The sequence below is a fragment of the Clytia hemisphaerica genome, unplaced genomic scaffold (genome assembly GCF_902728285.1).
Source record: "Clytia hemisphaerica strain Z4C2 unplaced genomic scaffold, Clytia hemisphaerica genome assembly, whole genome shotgun sequence".
NCBI classification, from domain to species: domain Eukaryota; kingdom Metazoa; phylum Cnidaria; class Hydrozoa; order Leptothecata; family Clytiidae; genus Clytia; species Clytia hemisphaerica.
Window position 1 is genome coordinate 430617 of NW_027104429.1, and position 20090 is coordinate 450706.

Consider the following 20090-nt stretch of genomic DNA (forward strand, 5'->3'; position numbering starts at 1 on the left):
TTGTTTCTCTTTAAGATGTAGAAAAACGATAGAGATAAAATATAATTCAAAATGAGGAAGACTTGGCTGGTATTCACGCTTCTCTTCACTGCAGGTATACTTTCGTACATTTCTACAATTCTATTGTGTCTTTGTTTTGCAATAATGATATTGTTTTCTTTGCTGTAGGTACCCAGGAAACGTTTTAGAAGAAAGAGATGCTTATGTGCGAAAGAAAGGTGTAAAAAAGCAACATCTTTTAATTGTTTTCAGGTCTTTGTGCGGAAGATTGCTTAGAAAACGAAAAACTGAGAAGCATTAGATCAGATCATGTTTACTTTCAATTGAAACATCCTTGTGTTATTGGTCACATGGGAAATGTACAGGAGTTCCAAGAAAACACTTTGGAGGGAATTCGAAGTTTGATCGAAATCAAAGCAGATGGAGTTCACTTGCATGTTCAGTTGACTGAAGATGATCAGCTGGTTCTCTTCCAAGATAGAAACCTATATGTAAGGCTAATAATGATTAAGATCAAACTTTACAGTGAACCTGTTTAAAAGTCCACAATTTTTAAAATACCTTGAAAGTACATTAAATCAAAAAAGAATTGTTGCAATATACAATTTGCATTTTCAAAAATATTCTCCTTGTACTTTTTGCTACAAATTGTACCCGTTTCTTCTAATTCTCTGCTCCATTGGTTTTCACTTAACTTCTAAGAGAATCGTTATTCTTTATTTCAATAAACATTTTTCTCTTTTCAGAGAATGACAGGTGAAGATTTCGAACTTACAAAACTTCCTTACAACGAACTGTTGAAAATGGATTTGATGGACAAGATCTCTTACTACAAACATGAAGGTAATGTGCATCCTTGTGTGTTTTTCAATTTAGTTTCATCCGGTAGTAAATCTATTAAAGCAAGTCACTAAGATTCTCAGTGAAAGGTTTGAGCCAAGTGTCTAACAATGTTCTACTTGCTTATTGAAGATATCAGGAAAGCAAAGGTAACTTTTTTAATGTTTTTTTTTCAGGCGATTACACTGATGCGATAAAGACGTTCACTTATCGATCAACTTCCAAAATCCCTCTCTTATCTGACGCTCTCAAAGAATTGAAAACAACTAATTTGCTGGTCTATATTGAGGTAGAGATTCTCGTCTTTATTTTTACCGAATTATTATCTATTCTCAGTAAAAATATTGTTGGTCACTATAGTTGGCTTTTATTCAGTTGACGCTCTCTATATTATATACACTCTCGATATTAAGGGGAATCGGATTTTTATCTGAGCGTATCGAATAGCGAGTAGTGTCCCTCGTTCGATAAACAATAAACATTACATTAAAGAGCTTTAGAAGAAGATATAAATAAGTCTCGATTGGTTTTCGAACGCGTGAATTACGACAAAATTAAGATATTTCTGAAAACCCTTGCCAATTTTGAAATTCAGGCGATTCAAACAAAATAAAATCCAATCGCCAGCTTTAACAAGCGGGAGAATAAATCTTCAAGGGGATGAATTTATCGAAAAATAAAGCTTTTGAAAAATAATATGTATTAGAGAGCAACTGTCAACTGCGGGTATTAAATTTTGTAAAAGCTGACTTTATATCAATTGATCCAATAATTTCTTTTTTTTAAGTTAAAAAGTTTTTTTTTCTTTCTTCAGTTGATGCCAGAGAACGTTGGTGAGCAACCCATCGATCGTTACATTGCGTTGAGAGTAGGTGAACTGGCCACCAAACTAGTTCAACAACTACAAATGGAAAGACAAGTCCTCATTGTGTCACGTGACCCTGTCAAATTGGTGGGCGTCAATTCAGTGTACGGGGGCGTATCGTTTGGTTGGTTGATTGACCCTTCCCTTTACGAAAAGAAAACGGCAGAAACCATGAAAGTCAAATTCAACGATATCCCACGTGTGTTCTCATTAAAGACAAATTGTTTGAACAAAACAGGAGCCAATGGATTCTCCTTCACCAAGTATTTGATCTCCACTGGATATATTTCCAAAGCTGTCAACTCCTCCTTCGTCGATTTCGCCATTGATATCTTTAACCAAAAACTCTTCTATGAAATCCCTGGACACTCCTCTTTACGCGAAGTAGTTTCCAAGAATTATGGGCGAGGAACGACTGTCGGTACTTTTGATGTTTTTACAGTCAACGATACTACTACGTCAACGGAAAAAGAAGACGTCGCGTTGATGGAAACAATTGACGAGTACGGCGTGACACGTATCGTGACGGACGACGTGAACCGTGTCAAACGTGCACTCCATCAAAAGACGATCACATATAACAAAGGGAGTGTACTTCAATCTTACTTTCAAATCTTACTAATGGTGTTGGTGTTCAGCAAAACTCTTGCTACGTTGATCTTTGTGTAGACTGTGTTGTACTTTTTTAAAGATCTATGCAGTGACATGGGATCATCCCCCCCCCAGGAAGATGGGGGGGAATCAGATTTTGGTGCCAGGGGGGAAGTGAAATTTTCAAGTTTGATGGGGGGGAAAGGCGAATAGGGGGTATATTCAGTCCTCTACCTAGTGGGAGGGAGTAATAGGATAAATACAGACCTTCCTGGTGTTTGGGCATTCAGGCTTATGAGCCTGTCTTTCTAGGGATTTTGAGAGTCTTTTTTTTGCTACAGTAGCTTGCGAATTGAGGCAAGTCTGGATCATCACTTCGCAACCCTTATACAATACGGCTAGGGGGATTTCCCAATTGGGGGGGGTACAAATTTTAAAGACAGGTGGGGGGAAAAGGCCAGATGGGGGATTTTAGCTCTTATTAGGGGGGACCAAAAAGCTGGAGGACGCCATGAGTGATCAAAGTTCTTCCGTCTCAGACGGACTTCTGACTCGCAGAAATTTTTGTCAAAGTTTTCCGTCTCAGTTAGCAATGGTTATTTAGCAAGAAATAGTGATTTTATTCTCTAAAATAATTCCATCAGAAATAAATCTCGTATTGAAACTGATTTTACATTTTGGTTTTAGATAGATATATATTTTCGCTGTATGATAGGGATTTTCAAAACATTCTGAGTTGTTTTAAAACAACAGGCACTAAAATAATTAACAAATTTTAGTCCCTTTCTAGCCAATGTAGGGGGTAAAAAATCTGAAAATTTTCTGGCCCTCGGCCCCAACCATGGCGGGGCCTGTGGGTGTCACTCCATACCAAAATATCTCTATCAAGAAATTTTCCGTCTCACAGAAAAAAACTGATTTGACCATTGTCTAGGAACCAAACCACCAAGCTATCCAGCAAAATTACCCAATATTCCAAAAGGATTAAATTTCTTTTTTAACTAAAAATCATCCAAAATGAAGACCTTGAAAATTAAGAGCGATTCCATTGGTTATGATTCCATTGGTTATTCGCCTTGGATGAAATCTTGAATTTCTTTAGTGAATTTTACTTGAATTTTTCTTTATTATTATTTTCTTATTCACTATCATGCAAATTTATCTTTTTATAATTTTCTTATCTTAATTCTTATAACTTTTTTAGTCTTTTTCTCTTAGATAGTGTAAATAGTTGGAATTTAACTTTTTTCTTTTGGATTATTTCACGTACATACTTATATTGTGATATACTGAATATTATGAATAATTTGTAAATTCTAGAACGTAAAATTCTTCAAAAATCTGTACCTTAATTTCTTTAGTAGTGAAAACAAACATCCACATAACTTGCGCTTGATTTCTTGTCCGAGAAACAAATTCGATATTCCGTGACGCATTTCTGCCTTGCTTCCCGCTTAACCTATAGAAAAGTGTCATTGTACAATTAAGGCTGCAGGGAACCTACCACTCGAAGAATTGTGACCGATAGAATTGGTATTAAATTGCGGTTTGTGTGAGTTGAAAAGATATTCGCAAGGGGGGGGGGTAAATAAGAGAAAACATAATTAATTGATACTTCAATACACCCCCTTCTCACAGACCCGGTGGGATTTTAGATTTCATCAGCCAGTGGGGATAAAATAAATGGACTAAAACTCGATGGGGATTGATCTTTTCTGATCTTTTTTTGACTGGGGATTTAAATTCCATTGTTTTCTAGCCTGAAAATTTAGTGGGGATGGAAAAAATAGCACAATATTTTGCAGTGAGGATTTGATGATCTGGCCATTTTCAGCTGGGACAAAAACTAGAGTATAAGTTTACGATATTTTGGCCAATTTTTTCCAGTGGGAAGGGTTTTCAGTGGGTCTGTGAGAAGGGGGTGTTTTAATCGGATGTAGTCTTGTCTGATGAAATTTCGCATTTTGGCGAGTTGAATTCATGATATTCATGAAGTAATGTTTTCTACGGAAAGACCCCGGTTTTAGCCAGTAGTGGCAAATTTACACTGGACAAAAGTTGTATAAAATTTGCCACTACTGGCAAAAACCGGGGTCTTTCCGTAGAAAACATTACGTCATGAATATCATGAATAAATAAATGAATGAAATGGTTGACTTGCGAAAAAAAATCCTTGTGAAATTCTATAAAATGATGCAAAGTCTACTCTAATTGTTCTTTTCTTGGCAAATATCAGCATATTCAGTGCCATTTTTCAAAATATTTTAAACAAATGACTAATTTATTTGCAACATTAAAGCATTAGCATTATTATACTAGCATTATTACCATTTGATAGCTCAGTCGGTAGCAATACGTCTTAGCTCAGTGGTTCGCTAATTAATTGGAGTCGTTGCGCTAATCCCATGTTTACACTAACAATAACAATTTGCATTTGATACCCTGGATATTAATTTTTTTGATAGGCAGTGTCTATCCCTATATCAGGCTCGCATTATGCTTGGCATTCTATTGACCCATTGTTTAATTTATTAGTTTAATTTATACTTTTATATTTAATTAGTTTAATTTATACCTGCATATGCTTATAGGAAAGCATACATTCCTTTACAGTAACAACGCTCTAAAGTTCGAGAAAGTTGAATATTCACTCCTGTGAAAATGGATTCTACAAGGTTTTTTTTGGGTTTCTTAGTTCTTTATTTCCTGATATTAGATGAGTGTTGGATTCCCGTTGGATTAAACCATCTCAAACACAGACCGGTAGACAATGGGTAAAGAATAAGATATCCTTTATTGGAGATCAAAAGATACTTTCTTTTGAACTCGCAAACAATCAGGAAAGCACGAGAAACTCTCTCGAACTTTGCTGAACACTTTTCAAATTAAGTTGAATCTTTTAATCCTTATTTCTTGTTCATAATATCAAAAAGATTGAGTTTGAGAGAGGTATTCTTCAACCTTTTTCAAGGAAGAAAAATTGAAGCCTCTTTTAAGTTTGCCCCGTATTTATAATTTTTGTTTGAAAAATACACGGGTCACGTTTTCCTGGATGGGAAATAAGTGGCTTCATTTCCCATCAAGGAGTTTCTGATGGTTCAAAACTTTATAGCCTCTAATAGGGAAATTTAGGCTAAAGTTGAGGATTTTCTTCGTGTTGTTTTTTGAAAATTATATTTATCCGTGCATTTTCCAGACTTCCTTGATATTGATAAGTGAAAGAGGGCATGTGTTCTCGACCGTCCTACACTTTGAGGTTAGATCATCGTTTGAAAGAAGTCGTTAGAGGTCTCACACTCTCAGCCACAAGTAGCTGAATCTTCTACGACTTTCGTTTCCGCCTACCAGCATCCATTAAAGTGATGATTCACTGTATAATACAATTGAAATTTCGCCAATTTTTTTAAAAATAGAAAAATTTACAAATTGCTTTTACTAAATTTTCCTCAGCAGGGGTCATATCACTTGATATAACAGCGTGTACACAAAAATGTATTTGGTTAGGTTGGGGGTTAGTCATTAAAAAGCAATGGAAAACACTTAACTTGAACGACATGGTGTCTGCTGAACAGCACGAGAAGGTATTTCAGAACTCTTGCCAAATCACCATAGGGATATATTACAGGCAGAACAACAAAGGAAATTGCTTTTTGAAAACTTACGATGAGTCTTCATATCGAGTCACATCCTGAAAGTTTACAAATCAACAAATAAGTTCAATCTAGAATAAAAATTGGTTCTCTGTAAGTTTTGTTTTACCTAATATAATAAGCTTTATATCGACAACTTTCCACAAAATATATGATGAAGCAATTTCTAATTGCATAAACCTGATCATTGCCATCCAATTAGAACTAATTAGCATTACATGATGAAAATTTTGCGGGTACGAGACATATCACTCTGGGAGCCTTATAAGGAGAAGCGTTGTGTGGAGCGTCAGGGTAGCGGACAGTTTTTTTAGCTGTTTTTTCCAACTTATCTCAATAAAATTAAGTAATATCGCTGTCCTCTTACACTTATCTCGATAGAATTATGTAATATCGATAATTGAGGAGCTGAAATTGTTGATCTAGAGTTTTGATTTCATAATGTCTCGATCTCCTCTGGCATTACTTTGGATTTCATGTAACATTCCAAAAATCAAATCAGTGTTTGCTCTCCATAGGTTAAATTTCATTCGCTTTAAATGTGCACTAATCTTTTTTTTGCTTGCCATTTTTCAAACAAACCTTTCAATTCCAACATAATGATATACCGTTGAAAAGATTTTTCGACTGAAAGTGTATGTGGCAAACCAAGACAATCAAAGGGAGGAGAAGAATTTATTGCTCTCTTTAAAATATACTTTTAACTTTCCTGTATATTTTCATTGCCCAATATCCTGTGGAAGTTCGATCCTTTCGAAAACATTGCAAAACTTACGCGTTTGGAATAAACAAAGGGAGACAATTGAGCGCGTAGGATGTTGCGTTATTTGTGTTTATGAAAACGACGAATTAGCATTTTATGATAAGATGACTTTCGACCACTGATTGTTGACTTTTCAAACTGTTTATGTACAATGTACAATGGTGTAAAACTCACTGTACCAGTGTTTCGGTATTATTGAGTTGGACAGAACTTTTATCTATTTCTTTATTTAACAATTTTCCTGTTTTTGAAACCCCTTCCCCAAAAAATTGTAAATACTAAGATGATAAGATTCGCGTGAAAGAATATCTTCAATGAAAAAGATGTTTAAAAATCCAAATTATTAAAAAGTGGGTAAAAATTTACAAAACAATAACTTAAAAGCTAAGCGATATTTACAAGGAATATATACAGATTAAGAAATATTTATACACTCTTCTTAAATCGAATGAACTTGGAATCAGCTGAAAATAACCTTGAAAACGCCATTTTCATAAAAGAGAACATTAAAGTGGTTCTCGAGATGAAAACGCGAAAATTAATCACGCAAAAATTGAGTAATCTAATGTCAGCTCATTGCTTTCCAAAGCAAGATAGTCTCTGCGACCATCAAGTTTTGACAACAACCATTGTAGTTTCAACTACAAATGTAAAGTAAACTTAGCGATCTACACGTTTTTTTTTATAAGAACAAACTATATAAGAACATAAGGCTTCAAGGCCCAAAAATTTAAGAACATTCTAAGAACATACTAAGGCTTTGGAGACTTAAAAACATGCAATTTCTTAAGAAATTACATCAAAATGCTCAAAAAATGCCGAAAATAAGAACATTTTAAGAACATTTTTAGGCTTCAAATCCAAAAAACTAAGAACATCCGAAGGCTTCGAAAATTTTTGACGTTCTTATAAAAAAAAACGTGTATTTTAAGTTTTGCCGAATACTTTGTTCAATTTATTTTTCATGGAAGGTGTAGATAACAATTTGTAACTTCTTTTCTTGAAACTGGTACGTGCGCTGACTGAAGAAGCATTGACTTGAAGTAAACAAGAGCTGGTTACTTCACCGTATTTATTGACAGCACGAAACATGATGGGGCCACAATCTTCTTTCCGTAAACCTTTAACAACCAATTCTCGTTTATTGTTAGTCAAAGTAATTCTCTCATCAAGAGTGTCCAATTTTTCCCCTGCCAGATACCATTCGATTTCCATGGGAGGGTAACCAGTCAACAGACATAGGAGATGAAGTTCAGCGCCCGCATTCTTATGAACACTCAATGGTAAAGGGGTGACGATTTGTGGATGAAGCAGTTCATCCGTGCACGATTCGTAACCATAGATGTCTGAAAAAGAAAGATCAAAGTAATCTATTATTAGAATACTATATGATGGTAGGATGACTCAAAGTCAGTGGTCACAGTTATCAAGTGGTCAATTTGAGACGAAGGTTCGAGTAGGATCCAACCTTTATATTAATGAAAATCATGTTACTCACCATGCATTTTGCTCCGTGTTGATATGGTGTGAAGAGTTTACTAAATAACGAGATGTGTCTGTGTGCATTGCTTGCTTATATATGAAAGTGGTGGATACTTTGCAGGATAATTTATTCAACAAACATACCATCACATGCTGACGTCAATAGACAATCTTCAAACAATAACAAAAGCAATCTCGTTGACGCGCCAAACGTCAATCAAAACATGAGTGGCAAAAAGATGTCAAAGTGGCGTTTCCAATTATATGATTGAACATAAATTATGCTTTTATTCTGAGTGGTCACGATGTTGAAAGATGACGTAATGGGGATGCGAGGGAGCATGACCAGCAAGTGACGAATAGACAAACCAAATTTCAAAAGGTCTTTCTTTGGCTGAGATGGACAATTTCTCTCTGAAAAATAATATTATCTTAATGAGATAAGGAAAATACCTATAATGATGAGTGAAAAAGGGTCAAATAATTCATGTAAGTTTTGAGCTATGACATACGATGACAATTTCTTATCAGGATTTTAAGGAAAATTTGTTGAATGTAATTCCCCGAAAACTACATCAGCTAAAAATGAGTGAATAGCAGTAATAGAACATCAAACCTTGGCTTTGAAACTTGATGTAATAATCTAAAGTTAGACCAACTGAAGACGCCATGATGATAAAGGAGGGATCATTGGTAGATTAATATCGATTAATATGATATGGCTCATAGTTTGAGTTCATTTCCCATGCGGTAGGGACAGTTTGTCTTTGTAAGTAATCAATTAGTCTCACCAAGCGATGCGAACAAAAGAATATCCAGCGTCGGAATAACTCTTTCAGATCGTTCGGGTTTCTGTAATCCTCATTTTAATCCTTCTTCGAAACAAACAAACAAACAAATAAAAATTACGGAAATCTGGATCTTTCCATGTTTTCGTCATCCAAGCTACGCCTAATAATCGAATAAAAAGGCTGTGTAAACTACAGAGTATAGTGTAAGATATAACTGATCAAATTCCAATGTGTTTATTTACGAAAAGAAGTAGGTTGGCACCACTAAACCGCTAAAAACGACAAATATTCTAAGAGCTTCGTGTCTTGGTTATGCATTATGCAAAAAACGTGAACCTAATTTACGAAAAGTTTTACTTCAGACCTATCGAAAACCGTTTTGAAAACTACGCAAGCTGCTTAGCAAAAATGCAGTACACACATGTGAAAAATGCTCAAGGAAGCCCAACGCTTGTTCACCTAACTGAAGCCATGGAGGTATAAAGAAAGACAGGAGAAGTATGCTATTGTAACCAAGCTCGCCCTACGATTAAAAAAGTTACGATGTATGCATGCTCATAATCTCATATATCGTGCATTTTTATTGAGCTCTTTCATCCATAGGTTAAATCTTATTGGCTCATTTAAGCTTGAGAAATTAGATGAGACGAGATTCATTGTTGACCTCAGTGTAAGAAAATATTGCCTAAAAAAAAACTTTGCAATCCTTCATCAAATGAAAGATTTTCGATCAATGTTTTCTGCAGGTGAACTCTATTGCTATACTTTCCTAAATTCTCCAGCGACTTTATTCTCAAATTGAGTCTGAATCGGGTGTGCTTATAAAGAACTTTTCATTTCTGGCTTGATAAATATCTTTTCAAACAAATTGAACGGATAGCGAAATGGAACATAAATTTGTTTCGTGGACGAACTTTTATCTAATTTTCGTATATTAAAAGGATAGAATCTTCAATACTGATTATTAGAATGTTCAGAGCAAACTTGAGTTCTACTAAAAAGTCTTATTTCATCGGGCGAGCTTAGAATTCTTTGATACATTTTATAAAAGAAATCAAAAGACTTTAACGACCAATTACCGACACATTCAACTCCTGTTTTCTTTATACCTCTATGCTGAAGCAAAGAAAAAATTTCCATTTTGAAGTAATTAATCGTGGTACAAAATGGGATTTTAATTGAGCTCATCTAAAAGAAGATGTAACGACAAACGAAGGCTTTGTATAAGAGGAACTGAAAATAGCTTACATGAGCTGTGAATGGAAAAAACTGTTGCCATATTCATTGTTTGTACCAATAAATCAATCTTTTTTTTTTTTTTTAATTCTCTTTTATCACCAAAAAACAGTTGGTATATATTTTACAAGTTCCTCTACTCTGCTATATATAACAAGACGACTAGAAGTCGAAAATTTCGCCTTAAATAAGACGAAGAAGAAAAGAACATTGAAATCCTTGGAGAACAATACACAGAATTAAAACTTGAAGAGGAATGCGGAAAATTAATAAGATTAATTTGAGTGAGTTTAGAACGAAAGGCAAGGTAAAATTTTACGTCATTTCCGGTCGAAAATATCCAATATTTTGAACTTGAAAAGACAAGATTCGAGATTCCAAGCAATTCGTAGAAAAGTTTTCTTTCCTTATACCAAATTGCTTCGTTTTTAATGACGGGCAATACAGGTCGTACAGGGCAAAAGGGAAACTTGAGTTGGATTTCAGATCTAAAAATTATTTTTCCAATATCTAATTCCAAAATTTCGATAGTAATCGCTCCTAGAAAATAGCTACAATTTACAAATTCAAGTATGTGCAAATTGGCTTTTTTTCACATCGGTGATTTGGCTTCCAAAATAATAAAAATAGTCTTCAGTTTCGTTTACACAAGTCAATTTCGATAATCAACATACAAAGTTTACATCAAAACGTTTTTTCCAACAGGAACAAATCATCAGACATTTCGCAGATTGAGGTAAGTCAGGGATACGTACGTCGAAGAAGTCACGTGGAATCATGGAAATCGCGATAAATGTATTTTTGTCTATCAATGGCGGTGTGGCTGAGCGCGACAGTTATTTACTTCGAATGTGAAAATCATGAAATTTTTATGTTTCCAATAGCAAATACAGCATATTGTGGAAATCGGATGAACGATAATAGATTACAATGACTAAGCGCAATTGCAGGATCGCTGTTGCGATTGTACGAATGTTGGTGTTGTATGAACATTTCGAAACCATTCGACCTTTGTTAATTAAGACTGAAAATGACACATTAGGATATTTTGAGATCATGAATCACGCTGCATAGGATAGCGATTCATCATTGTAATAATTCCAAAAGAAAATATATCCACTGATACAATATCACTTCAATAATTTCTTATAATATCAACAAATGCATACATATTAGATGAATCAATTCACTTGCAATGTACTGCCATATTTTTCATTCCCTATTTTGCCATATCGTCTATTTTTAACTCTGTGACAGTCTTTTGATTTTTGAGTAGGCAAAGATAACCAAAGAGTACAAAAATAATAAAACAATTACCAAAGCTATTAAAAAATGGTAGAAATATACTTGTCGAATATATAATTAAAAAAAACAATAATTATGAAAAACAGAAGGAAAAATGATAAATAATAAAATATAAAAAATAGGATAATAATACAAAAATAAATAATACATTAATGCCATCCATAGGCTGTAAGTTCTGACGAGATAGTAATCAAAAGGAATTAATGAAAGGCATCTTAACTATTTCCTTTGTCTATAGATTTTTCTACAGAGACCATCCATAAAGACACTCACATTTTGACCCATTTATCAGCCCTCCCCAACTTCCTCTTCAATGTCAAATTCAACAGAGCCCTCTTTGGTAATGCAGAAAAAAGGTCCTCCCAAGAAAATAATATTTTTTAAGATAGTCTTTAAACGTCAGAAAACTACATAAGAATGACGGGGTGGGGATGACCTTAATTGCTATTCCAACAGAGTTAAGCTTCAATCCTTAATTACAAGTTAATTTTATTAGAGAAGCAAACATTACTGATATGATATTAAAGATGTTCGATAACATCATTGCTTTATCGAGTATTCCTGGTACTCGTCTATCACAAAAATCCTTCGATCAATTCAACGTTATAAAGAAGCACCTATGAAACATAACAAATGTATCGAACGTGGCTAATTTTCTGATGATTAATTAAGTTCGTAGAATTGCATAAGGAAAAGGATACTATACCCTTGTATTGAGATATTTTTTTACTTCCTTCAATTTTGACATCAAACTAATCATCAGAGTTGAGATCATCCACCACCCCAGTTTCCATCCCCCCCCCTTGGCCCGCGGGAATCGCCTCTGACGGGTATTCTAAGCTAGCAAAGTCAGCGATAATTTGATTCCATCAGATCGGATAAGGTTCACACATTTACGAATAACTTCAATACCATACTCGCACCAATTCCTTATGTGTCCAAATTTGATCAAGCATTTCCCTCGATATGTGTGGAAGTTCGGAACTAAATCATAATCTTGGAGAATGTCAGCCAACAATTGATCAGCTCCATTTAAAGCCGCCATGTTGAAGTCTCCTAAATGATATAATTGGTATCTTTCAATAAATTGAGCAAGATTGTAACAGAACACATCACGTTGAATTCTTGACTTTTATGAGAACCAAAACACAAAATTCTTTTCAGTAAATTCAGCTTTCTAATTTTAAAGAGAAAAAGCCATGATGATGATCATACTCACAATGTCAATAAAAGAAGGGAAGACAGACAGTAACACTGGAATTTGCTGGTCAAATATTCTTTAAATATAATAAGGAAGTTTTTCATGCAAACTTGTTTGTCTTCCTCAGCCGCTTCATAACTCATCTGTGTCTCTGTCAGACATAACAAATTTCATACAAAAATCTGTCCTTTTGAATCAACTGCAGTCGTTTTAAAAGATCTTACATTCAATAGGCAAACATTTAAATAGAACTGCACCTCATATATCTGCAACTCTTTCAACTTTGTTCTGACGCAATCGTGTGTATTCTTCACTAACTTTATCACTACAGACAAAAGCATTACGCGATATTGACCAGTAAAGTACAAACCATTTAAATTTTTCACTCTGCTCATTGTCAAATATCATTGACCAGCATTGAATCTTTGCCTTGCAAGGTCAAACTAACGACTACTGAATCCAAAGTCAATCCTGAACTGTGCACGTTAAAAGAAATCTAGCTTAAGAGGAAATTGGTCCGAGAAATGATAGGTGAAGTGTAGGGTTTTTGTCAAAGGGAAAATTTACTTCACTCTTTCAATGGGAACAGTTTAAGTGGCCTTAGCATTGGTCTTCTTTGAGCTTTTATCCAGCCGTCTATCGTCTAGTTTAACATAAATTAGCTCTGCTTTATTGTTTCTGAATTTTACCTCAGTGACGGTTCCAAGTTGACCATTGATTAACCTATCCTCTATATCAATATTACTAATTAGCATTACTCTTGCACATATTTTCAAACGTCCATAGCTTCTACATTTATTGTTTCCGAGGGCAGAGTATCTAATCTTTGAATATTGTGAAGATGGACTGAAGCATTTTCTGCAAACAAATGCAATGATTCTATTGGATAATCAGGGTGTTCTCGTGTTATCAGTCTAGATTTAATCATACTTTCATCATTACTATTCAATTCACCTACTCTTAATTGTTCAAGAGATCAATGAAGTCAGAGTCTCCTTTGACGCATAATCTCATCTAATTCAGCTAGTTGAATGGTGCTAATTTGAAGCACATAATAGGTCCCTCAGTTGAAAATACTGGACTTTGAAAAATTGGAGGTAATTGAAAGAGGTCTCACAAACAATGATACTTTCCCGCAAGGTGTGTTGTCATTACACCAAAAAATTTCCCATAATATTGTATGGATGTTCAAAGCTGTTGCGACGAAATCATAGATTTCATCAATTATTATCAACTTTACATGATGTAATTTATTCTAATGCAGTCTTGTTTTCAGCCATATTTCTGATTCCAACGGAATACTCATCCTGTGTGTACTGTGTGCGATATTATAGCTGTATACCAGTTGGGGCCAATTTAATAATACGTGGCTTCTCTAGCTCATCACTTTTATGCTAGGACTTTTGACAAACAATTGTAAACATTTAATTAAGTGAGATTTTCTCGCCCGCACCACCTGTTAAAATATTCTAATGGTTCTAGTAGTACAGGATTATTGGACTTGGAATTTTGCACATACATTTTTCCCCAATTTAGTACTATATCAAAAATATCTCTTTGCTTAGAATTTAAAGATCTTATATGGGAATTGATTTGGGCATCAGTTTGCAAGCCATGAACTGTTTGAGTAAATGGTGCAAAATTCTGTTCGATATCATGACTTTCATCATCATTTTCACTGTCTGATGAGTTGCTCATTAGGTCTTGTACTTCATCATTTTCTTGTTGAGCAAAGGCATCTTGATTATGCATAAGGTCATTGCGATAGTTTTGAGTACTAAATCAACAATGACCATCAGGTTCAAAAATTTGCTTGTTCTCGTTAACAACTGCATTGACTTCATCTAAATTGAGCTTCAACACATATGAGCCATCAAGTTTCAAACATTCTCTCTGATCTAAATGGAATACAACATTAGAATATGGTGGGAAAATTTATCTGGATGTTTGTTTTGTTAGGAGTGTAGTACCTCAAAACTTTTGGAACTTTACGAAGCTTAAGTTTTTTCCTTACTGTGAGTAATTTGGGCTGATTTTGGAAGTGTTTGGGGTTCTTGATGATTCACTGCACTTGTTGAGTCATCTAATACAGTAGGCTGCCAATCATTTTCATCATTTGTATTTTTTTTGTGTCTAATGTATAGTTTGCACAGAATGTGGCATAACACATAGTATTGAATTGCCCTGTGTTTGGGCGGTCAATATATCTGTTTAACATATTTCGTTTGAAAAGATCATCAGAATCCTCAGGCAATTCCTCAATTTCTTCTTTTGACTTGAAAATTCTGTACCTTTGATCAGGTAAGTAGTGTTAACGAATATGAAATAGCAGGAAAGCATTTTCTAAGCCACAGTTCAGGCATTGTTAAGTAAACTGCTTCCTGGATTGAGCATTCTCTATTAGAATTGTAAACTTTGGCGATTTTAGACATTTTCTCAAACTGGCTGTCATTTGAATCTTTGGCCTGTTTTAATGCTTCTTGCATTGCAGTTGAACACTTATCTTCACTTTTTGAAAAATAGGCACACATGTATGTAACTGCCTTGTATGCATTAAAAACTGGCTGAATATCGATATTGGCCTCCCATGCTAGGAGGCCTTCTGCAAAATAATTGTTGACAAAACAAGAATATGGGTCACGTTTTAGAAACAAATGCTGATCTTTGTCTGGTGAGATTGATAAGTAATATTCATACGTTTCATATTTTAACCCCAAAGAATCCAAAATTGTATCAATAGATCCAATTTCAATATACTCAGGCTTATCAGGATCCAGAATGTTTCTCTTTTTAGGATGCAAATTTGTATCTATATACTCTTGAACAGTTTGGATCACATTATTTCTAGCAACCAAAATATCATGTTTTTCAGTTTCAGGTAACCCTTCAGGAAGCGGTTCAGACAAAATAGTGCGCTTGCAGAAAAGTTTTCCAAATTGAAATCGGCATTCATTTTTGCGATATTTACTACACGTTCTAGAATGGGAGTGTATTTGATACTTAGTGACTAAATTCCATAATTCAGGACTTTCTTCCCTATCAGGAACATTAGCAGAAATAACACTATCTATGTGTTCAATATACTTTTCTTTTCCATCTTCAAGTTTTGGGACATCTTTAGCCCAAAGCAACAATGATATGTGGACTACCCCTGAAAGTAAATTCTACTCTAGAGCATAGTATGTAATTTTTCCAAGTTGGCCATCCATATTATCTCTTGAAAAACAACTCTTTCTATATTGATATTGACGCACAAGCCAATAGGATTGCTATTAAGTAGGGCCACATCTAGATTGGTAATCAAGAAGTTCATGATCAGTATCAGCATCCCCGCTTTAATTGTCTGATAATGGTAACAAATTCCTCCCACCGTAAATCTGCACAGAGAGAGTCATAAAGTATGTTGGACACCAAGTTGTTTAACCATTGCAAGAACATCAGATAACATATGTTGCCAGTATGCAGGGGTTCCTTTTATAGTACTCATAAACTTATGCCTTATCAGATGCTACACAATTTTGAATTGTATCATTAAAATTATTAGCTAATAGTCCCGCAGTCAAGTTGGAATTTGAAATTCTCATTGCGATATTGATCTTACTTCTAAGGTTAAGCTGTAGTAGAGTTTTGTGAGCAAAAAAAATGTAATCTGAATCCGAAGCAAACTTTTGAGTGTAATTTAAAAGACGCTGATTAAAGTACTTTGTTGGCGACAATTTATATCTCGCTCTACGTTAAAACCCAAATTTCCCAGTAGGAAAAAAGATGAGGATGGGCTAGCTCTTCACAGAACTCATCTTGTGTTAATGAATTGGGGATTTGACCTTCACCTGGAGCTAAAATTGCATTTTCATCATCTAAATATGTTTGGCACTTCTGATACATATAACTGTTCACTATGTTGGTGTCCGATACGCACTGAGTGGATCATCAGAATCAAATTCATTTCTAATTGCTCTTCAAAAGGCTTAATTAACGTAACTGTTGTATCATCTACAAATCTTATATCATTGGAAGAAGCGCTTGATACGGAATCATTATTTGATAAAACCCTTTCAACATATTCATCATTAGTTTACTTGGTCGATGATTGACATACAATGTATATCATGATACAAAGGATTATTATTCACTAAAAAGTCCAAAGTTTCAAAAAACTTTTTGTCGTCTACTTGCTGTGAAATAACAGGGTTTTTGTAGGATACTTTCTTTTTAATTCAACATTATTACCCCACTACTATCACTTCCTCTAGGAAGTTACTTGCATACACCTGGTGTTTCAATGGGAACATTGCATATTGCACCTTGCAATTTAGGGAATTCGCCTTTACGCATTATCATAACTTTAGAAAATAAAATTCTTGAGCCACTAAAATTCTTTCCAGTTTTCGTATTCATTTAGATTATCTGGGAGATCAAAAATTTGAAGCTTGTTGGTAACAGACTGGCATGGGATTTCTCCCTTCATAATTTTTATGACAGGTTGTGCATACGTAGAAATTACCATCAAACGAGGTTACAGGATTAAAATTTGCTATTTCTTCAAAGTTGATCAATGAGAACTTTTGTCATCAAAACCAAACACAGATTTTTAAACATACAGCGGTTACACATTACACAGAATGTAGGAAGGGCCTCTTGTTTTTTCTGCCTGAAGTGTCAAACCCCTTTTTCTACATTAAGTTTCTTGTTAGCTTTGTAGACTCTACGCTTTTTTTCTTTTTCTTTCTTATGTTTTTCTGATCCTTTATTTAATTCCCGATGTCTACGTTTTAGTTCTTTTTCTTGATCATGTTTTTCTGATCCTTTATTTAATTCCCAATGCTTACGTTTTCGTTCTTTTTCTTGATTATGTTTTTCTGATCCTTTATTTAATTCCCGATGCTTACGTTTTAGTTCTTTTTCTGATCATTTTTCTGACTTATTTAATTCCCGATGCTTACGTTGTTCTTTCTTTTGACCTGTGTTTAAGTTTCCGGCCTTGGATTTTTTCACGTGATCTTTTCTTAGAAGCGTTTTGTTTTTCCAATAAATCTTTATATTGATCAGTACTTTTAATCTTTTCAACTGATCTCTTATATGAACAATTTTTGTCTGCGTGATACTTGCCTTGATACAGTATTTTTATACTTCCTGATCATGAAAATCAGTTTTTGAGATAATGATATTGAAAAGATTTACGTTCTTATACTCAGATCTTATATACTGTTTAATTTCTTGTAAGTTGTCAAACTTTAAAAGAACTGAAGTTCCAATACTGCCTTCAACTTGATGGCCTTCGGAGTCTCTGCTATGCGAGTCAAAAAAAAAGTAATTTTTGTTATAATGCATCACAGCTAAGCAATTTCCAGCTATCACTAAAACTGCACCAGAATGTTGTAATAAGAGTTCCTCCTGAACAAAATTTACTGAAATATTACCAGTCTCAAAATAGCCTTCAAAAATGTTGAAATTCAGTGCACAAGTGCTACCTCCTATGTCAATTGACTTAGAAAACTCTTCAACAAATGGAGACTGTCCTGTGATTCCCAACTTTTTGAAATTCAAAATCGCCTGATCTAAAACTAATCCAAATCATGAGTCTTCATAGCGATATTTTCTCAACTGAGCATAGCAAATAGCAAAAAAACAATTTGAGGAACATTGTATACTGCCGTCTTGCCAAATTTACTGTTGCCCTGTGAAAGAACCTTGAACAGTTGGGCCTGGGTTAAGTACATCGCCTGATAATAAGAGTGTGTAATTAACTTTGAAAAAAGTAAGGTTTGGATCTCCCGCTACATTGGGATATTGAACGAAAATTCCATTTCTTGAAAGATTGAGAAAATCTAGAGGTGTGTAAAGCTCTGTTAGCTCAAACGATTTTGGAATTGCAAAACATAGGAGGGTAAAAAGTGCTATGAAACGTACAGGTTTAAAAAGTTTTGAGAATGCATTATTGGAAAGGTCTGAACCAACAATAATAGATTTAGCGACACATTTAACGTTTCTCTGAGCTGTAAAAGCAAAACTTCCTATGCGTGCACGATATAATGCAACAGATATCATCTTCAATTAAGTACAAAGTACAGTCACAGATAGAAAAACTAACTCTAACTAAATATATGACAAAGTATATCTGGTAAAATAAAATATTCTAGTATATACTAGTACTTAATGACAATAATGCAGCTTTATGTATTTGATAACTGACAACGCAGTTGAATTATTTTTGAGCTGACAACGCAGCTTTGTGTATTTCTTAACTGACAATGCAGTTGAATTTTTTATGAGCTGTCGATACGCACAAGCTCGATCGGTCGCAGGCACAGAATCCACACCTGTCCTGGCCACGGGTTGCCGCAATCAGATTCACAGGTGAGTCTCGACCTTGAATCTGAAGGGCGGGAAAAAAAACCACAATCAGATTCAGTGCAGTGAATGAATCTGAAAAAAAGTGGCAAAAAAAAAAGAAAAGATGCCTCAATCACTTTTTAGGTGAAGAGGCGAAAAAGGTGCTTTAAACAGATCCACTAGAAAAATAACTCTATGTGGAACTGGAAAAGCAAAGTTGAAACTCTATACTTACTATTTCTTAGTTAATAATTTTTGCTTTGAGAAGAAGTGTAAACACAAGGAATTTGCTAAAAATCGATGGCTGCAAAACTGCAAACGCTTCTAAAAATTGAAATTCCTCCTTGCCTTCCCTTCTTCCAGAAATATGGTGCCGTACGCGTCAGACTGTGGAGCTAATGATACAATAGACAAAATGAACCTGATCATCTCATTACCTCCACAATACCAAACTAGTATGAGCTAATATGAAAGATATGACGTAATCTTTAAAAAAACCGCGAAAATTGCCGTGGTTAAACGGAGCGTGCAAGTTTAAATTAAACTTAGTGAGTTCATCCACCGTATTGAGTACTTTCGATTTCTAATTTTTTTTCCGAGGACACCGCCGCCGCCACCGCGAAAGGCTATCGTAATACTTCGCTAAGCGAAATTAATAAACAAATATATATTTTCGTTTTTGATTAAAAATTTCATTTAAAAACAGAGAGTAGCAGTAATAAGATCTCACTGAAATTGAAGAATGAGATGTCCGCTTGCCCTCTGTGGAGAAGGACCGGTCTTACTAAGCGGGGCCTATCCGGTGTTCGGAACCGGTCCATCCTCCAAAAGAGCCAAAGTTGCGGACCTCCCGATATAGCCGAGCTGGCCACTAAGAAGAGCCAGAACTTAGGAGTTAGATAGTTTCGGACCTAGACGGACAGAAGACTAGCAGGATGTAAACAAACCATCCACAAAAAACACACAAACCAATCGATGTCTGACAACTCAGTCCATTATCGGTCCCTTATCTGTGCAGGATACCTCAAAAGAT

General features: G+C 34.8%; 2 protein-coding genes across 2 annotated transcripts; one reads left to right on the top strand and one right to left on the bottom strand.

Moving 5' to 3' along the window:
* The first annotated feature begins 9 nt into the window (after positions 1-9).
* On the top strand, positions 10-3681 carry LOC136820569 (uncharacterized). The gene is made up of 5 exons (XM_067076758.1): positions 10-94; positions 253-491; positions 747-843; positions 1017-1129; positions 1655-3681. The coding sequence occupies exons 1-5, from the start codon at positions 52-54 to the stop codon at positions 2372-2374; spliced, it is 1212 nt and encodes a 403-aa protein (XP_066932859.1). The 5' UTR covers positions 10-51; the 3' UTR covers positions 2375-3681.
* A 3315-nt stretch (positions 3682-6996) lies between these two features.
* Positions 6997-8317, bottom strand: LOC136820551 (interference hedgehog-like). Its single transcript, XM_067076740.1, has 2 exons — positions 8208-8317; positions 6997-8055 (listed from the first exon to the last, which is right to left on the bottom strand). Exons 1-2 carry the CDS (start codon positions 8212-8214, stop codon positions 7637-7639), a joined length of 426 nt encoding a protein of 141 aa, XP_066932841.1. The 5' UTR covers positions 8215-8317; the 3' UTR covers positions 6997-7636.
* Positions 8318-20090: the final 11773 nt, after the last annotated feature.

What these genes read in the sequence shown, in the direction of transcription:
- LOC136820569 (XM_067076758.1), top strand. Translation starts at nt 52, where the DNA reads ATGAGGAAGACTTGGCTGGTATTCACGCTTCTCTTCACTGCAG. An exon ending in CACGCTTCTCTTCACTGCAG is followed by an intron (nt 95 to 252) that starts GTATACTTTCGT and finishes AATTGTTTTCAG; the next exon opens with GTCTTTGTGCGGAAGATTGC. An exon ending in ATTTGCTGGTCTATATTGAG is followed by an intron (nt 1,130 to 1,654) that starts GTAGAGATTCTC and finishes TTCTTTCTTCAG; the next exon opens with TTGATGCCAGAGAACGTTGG.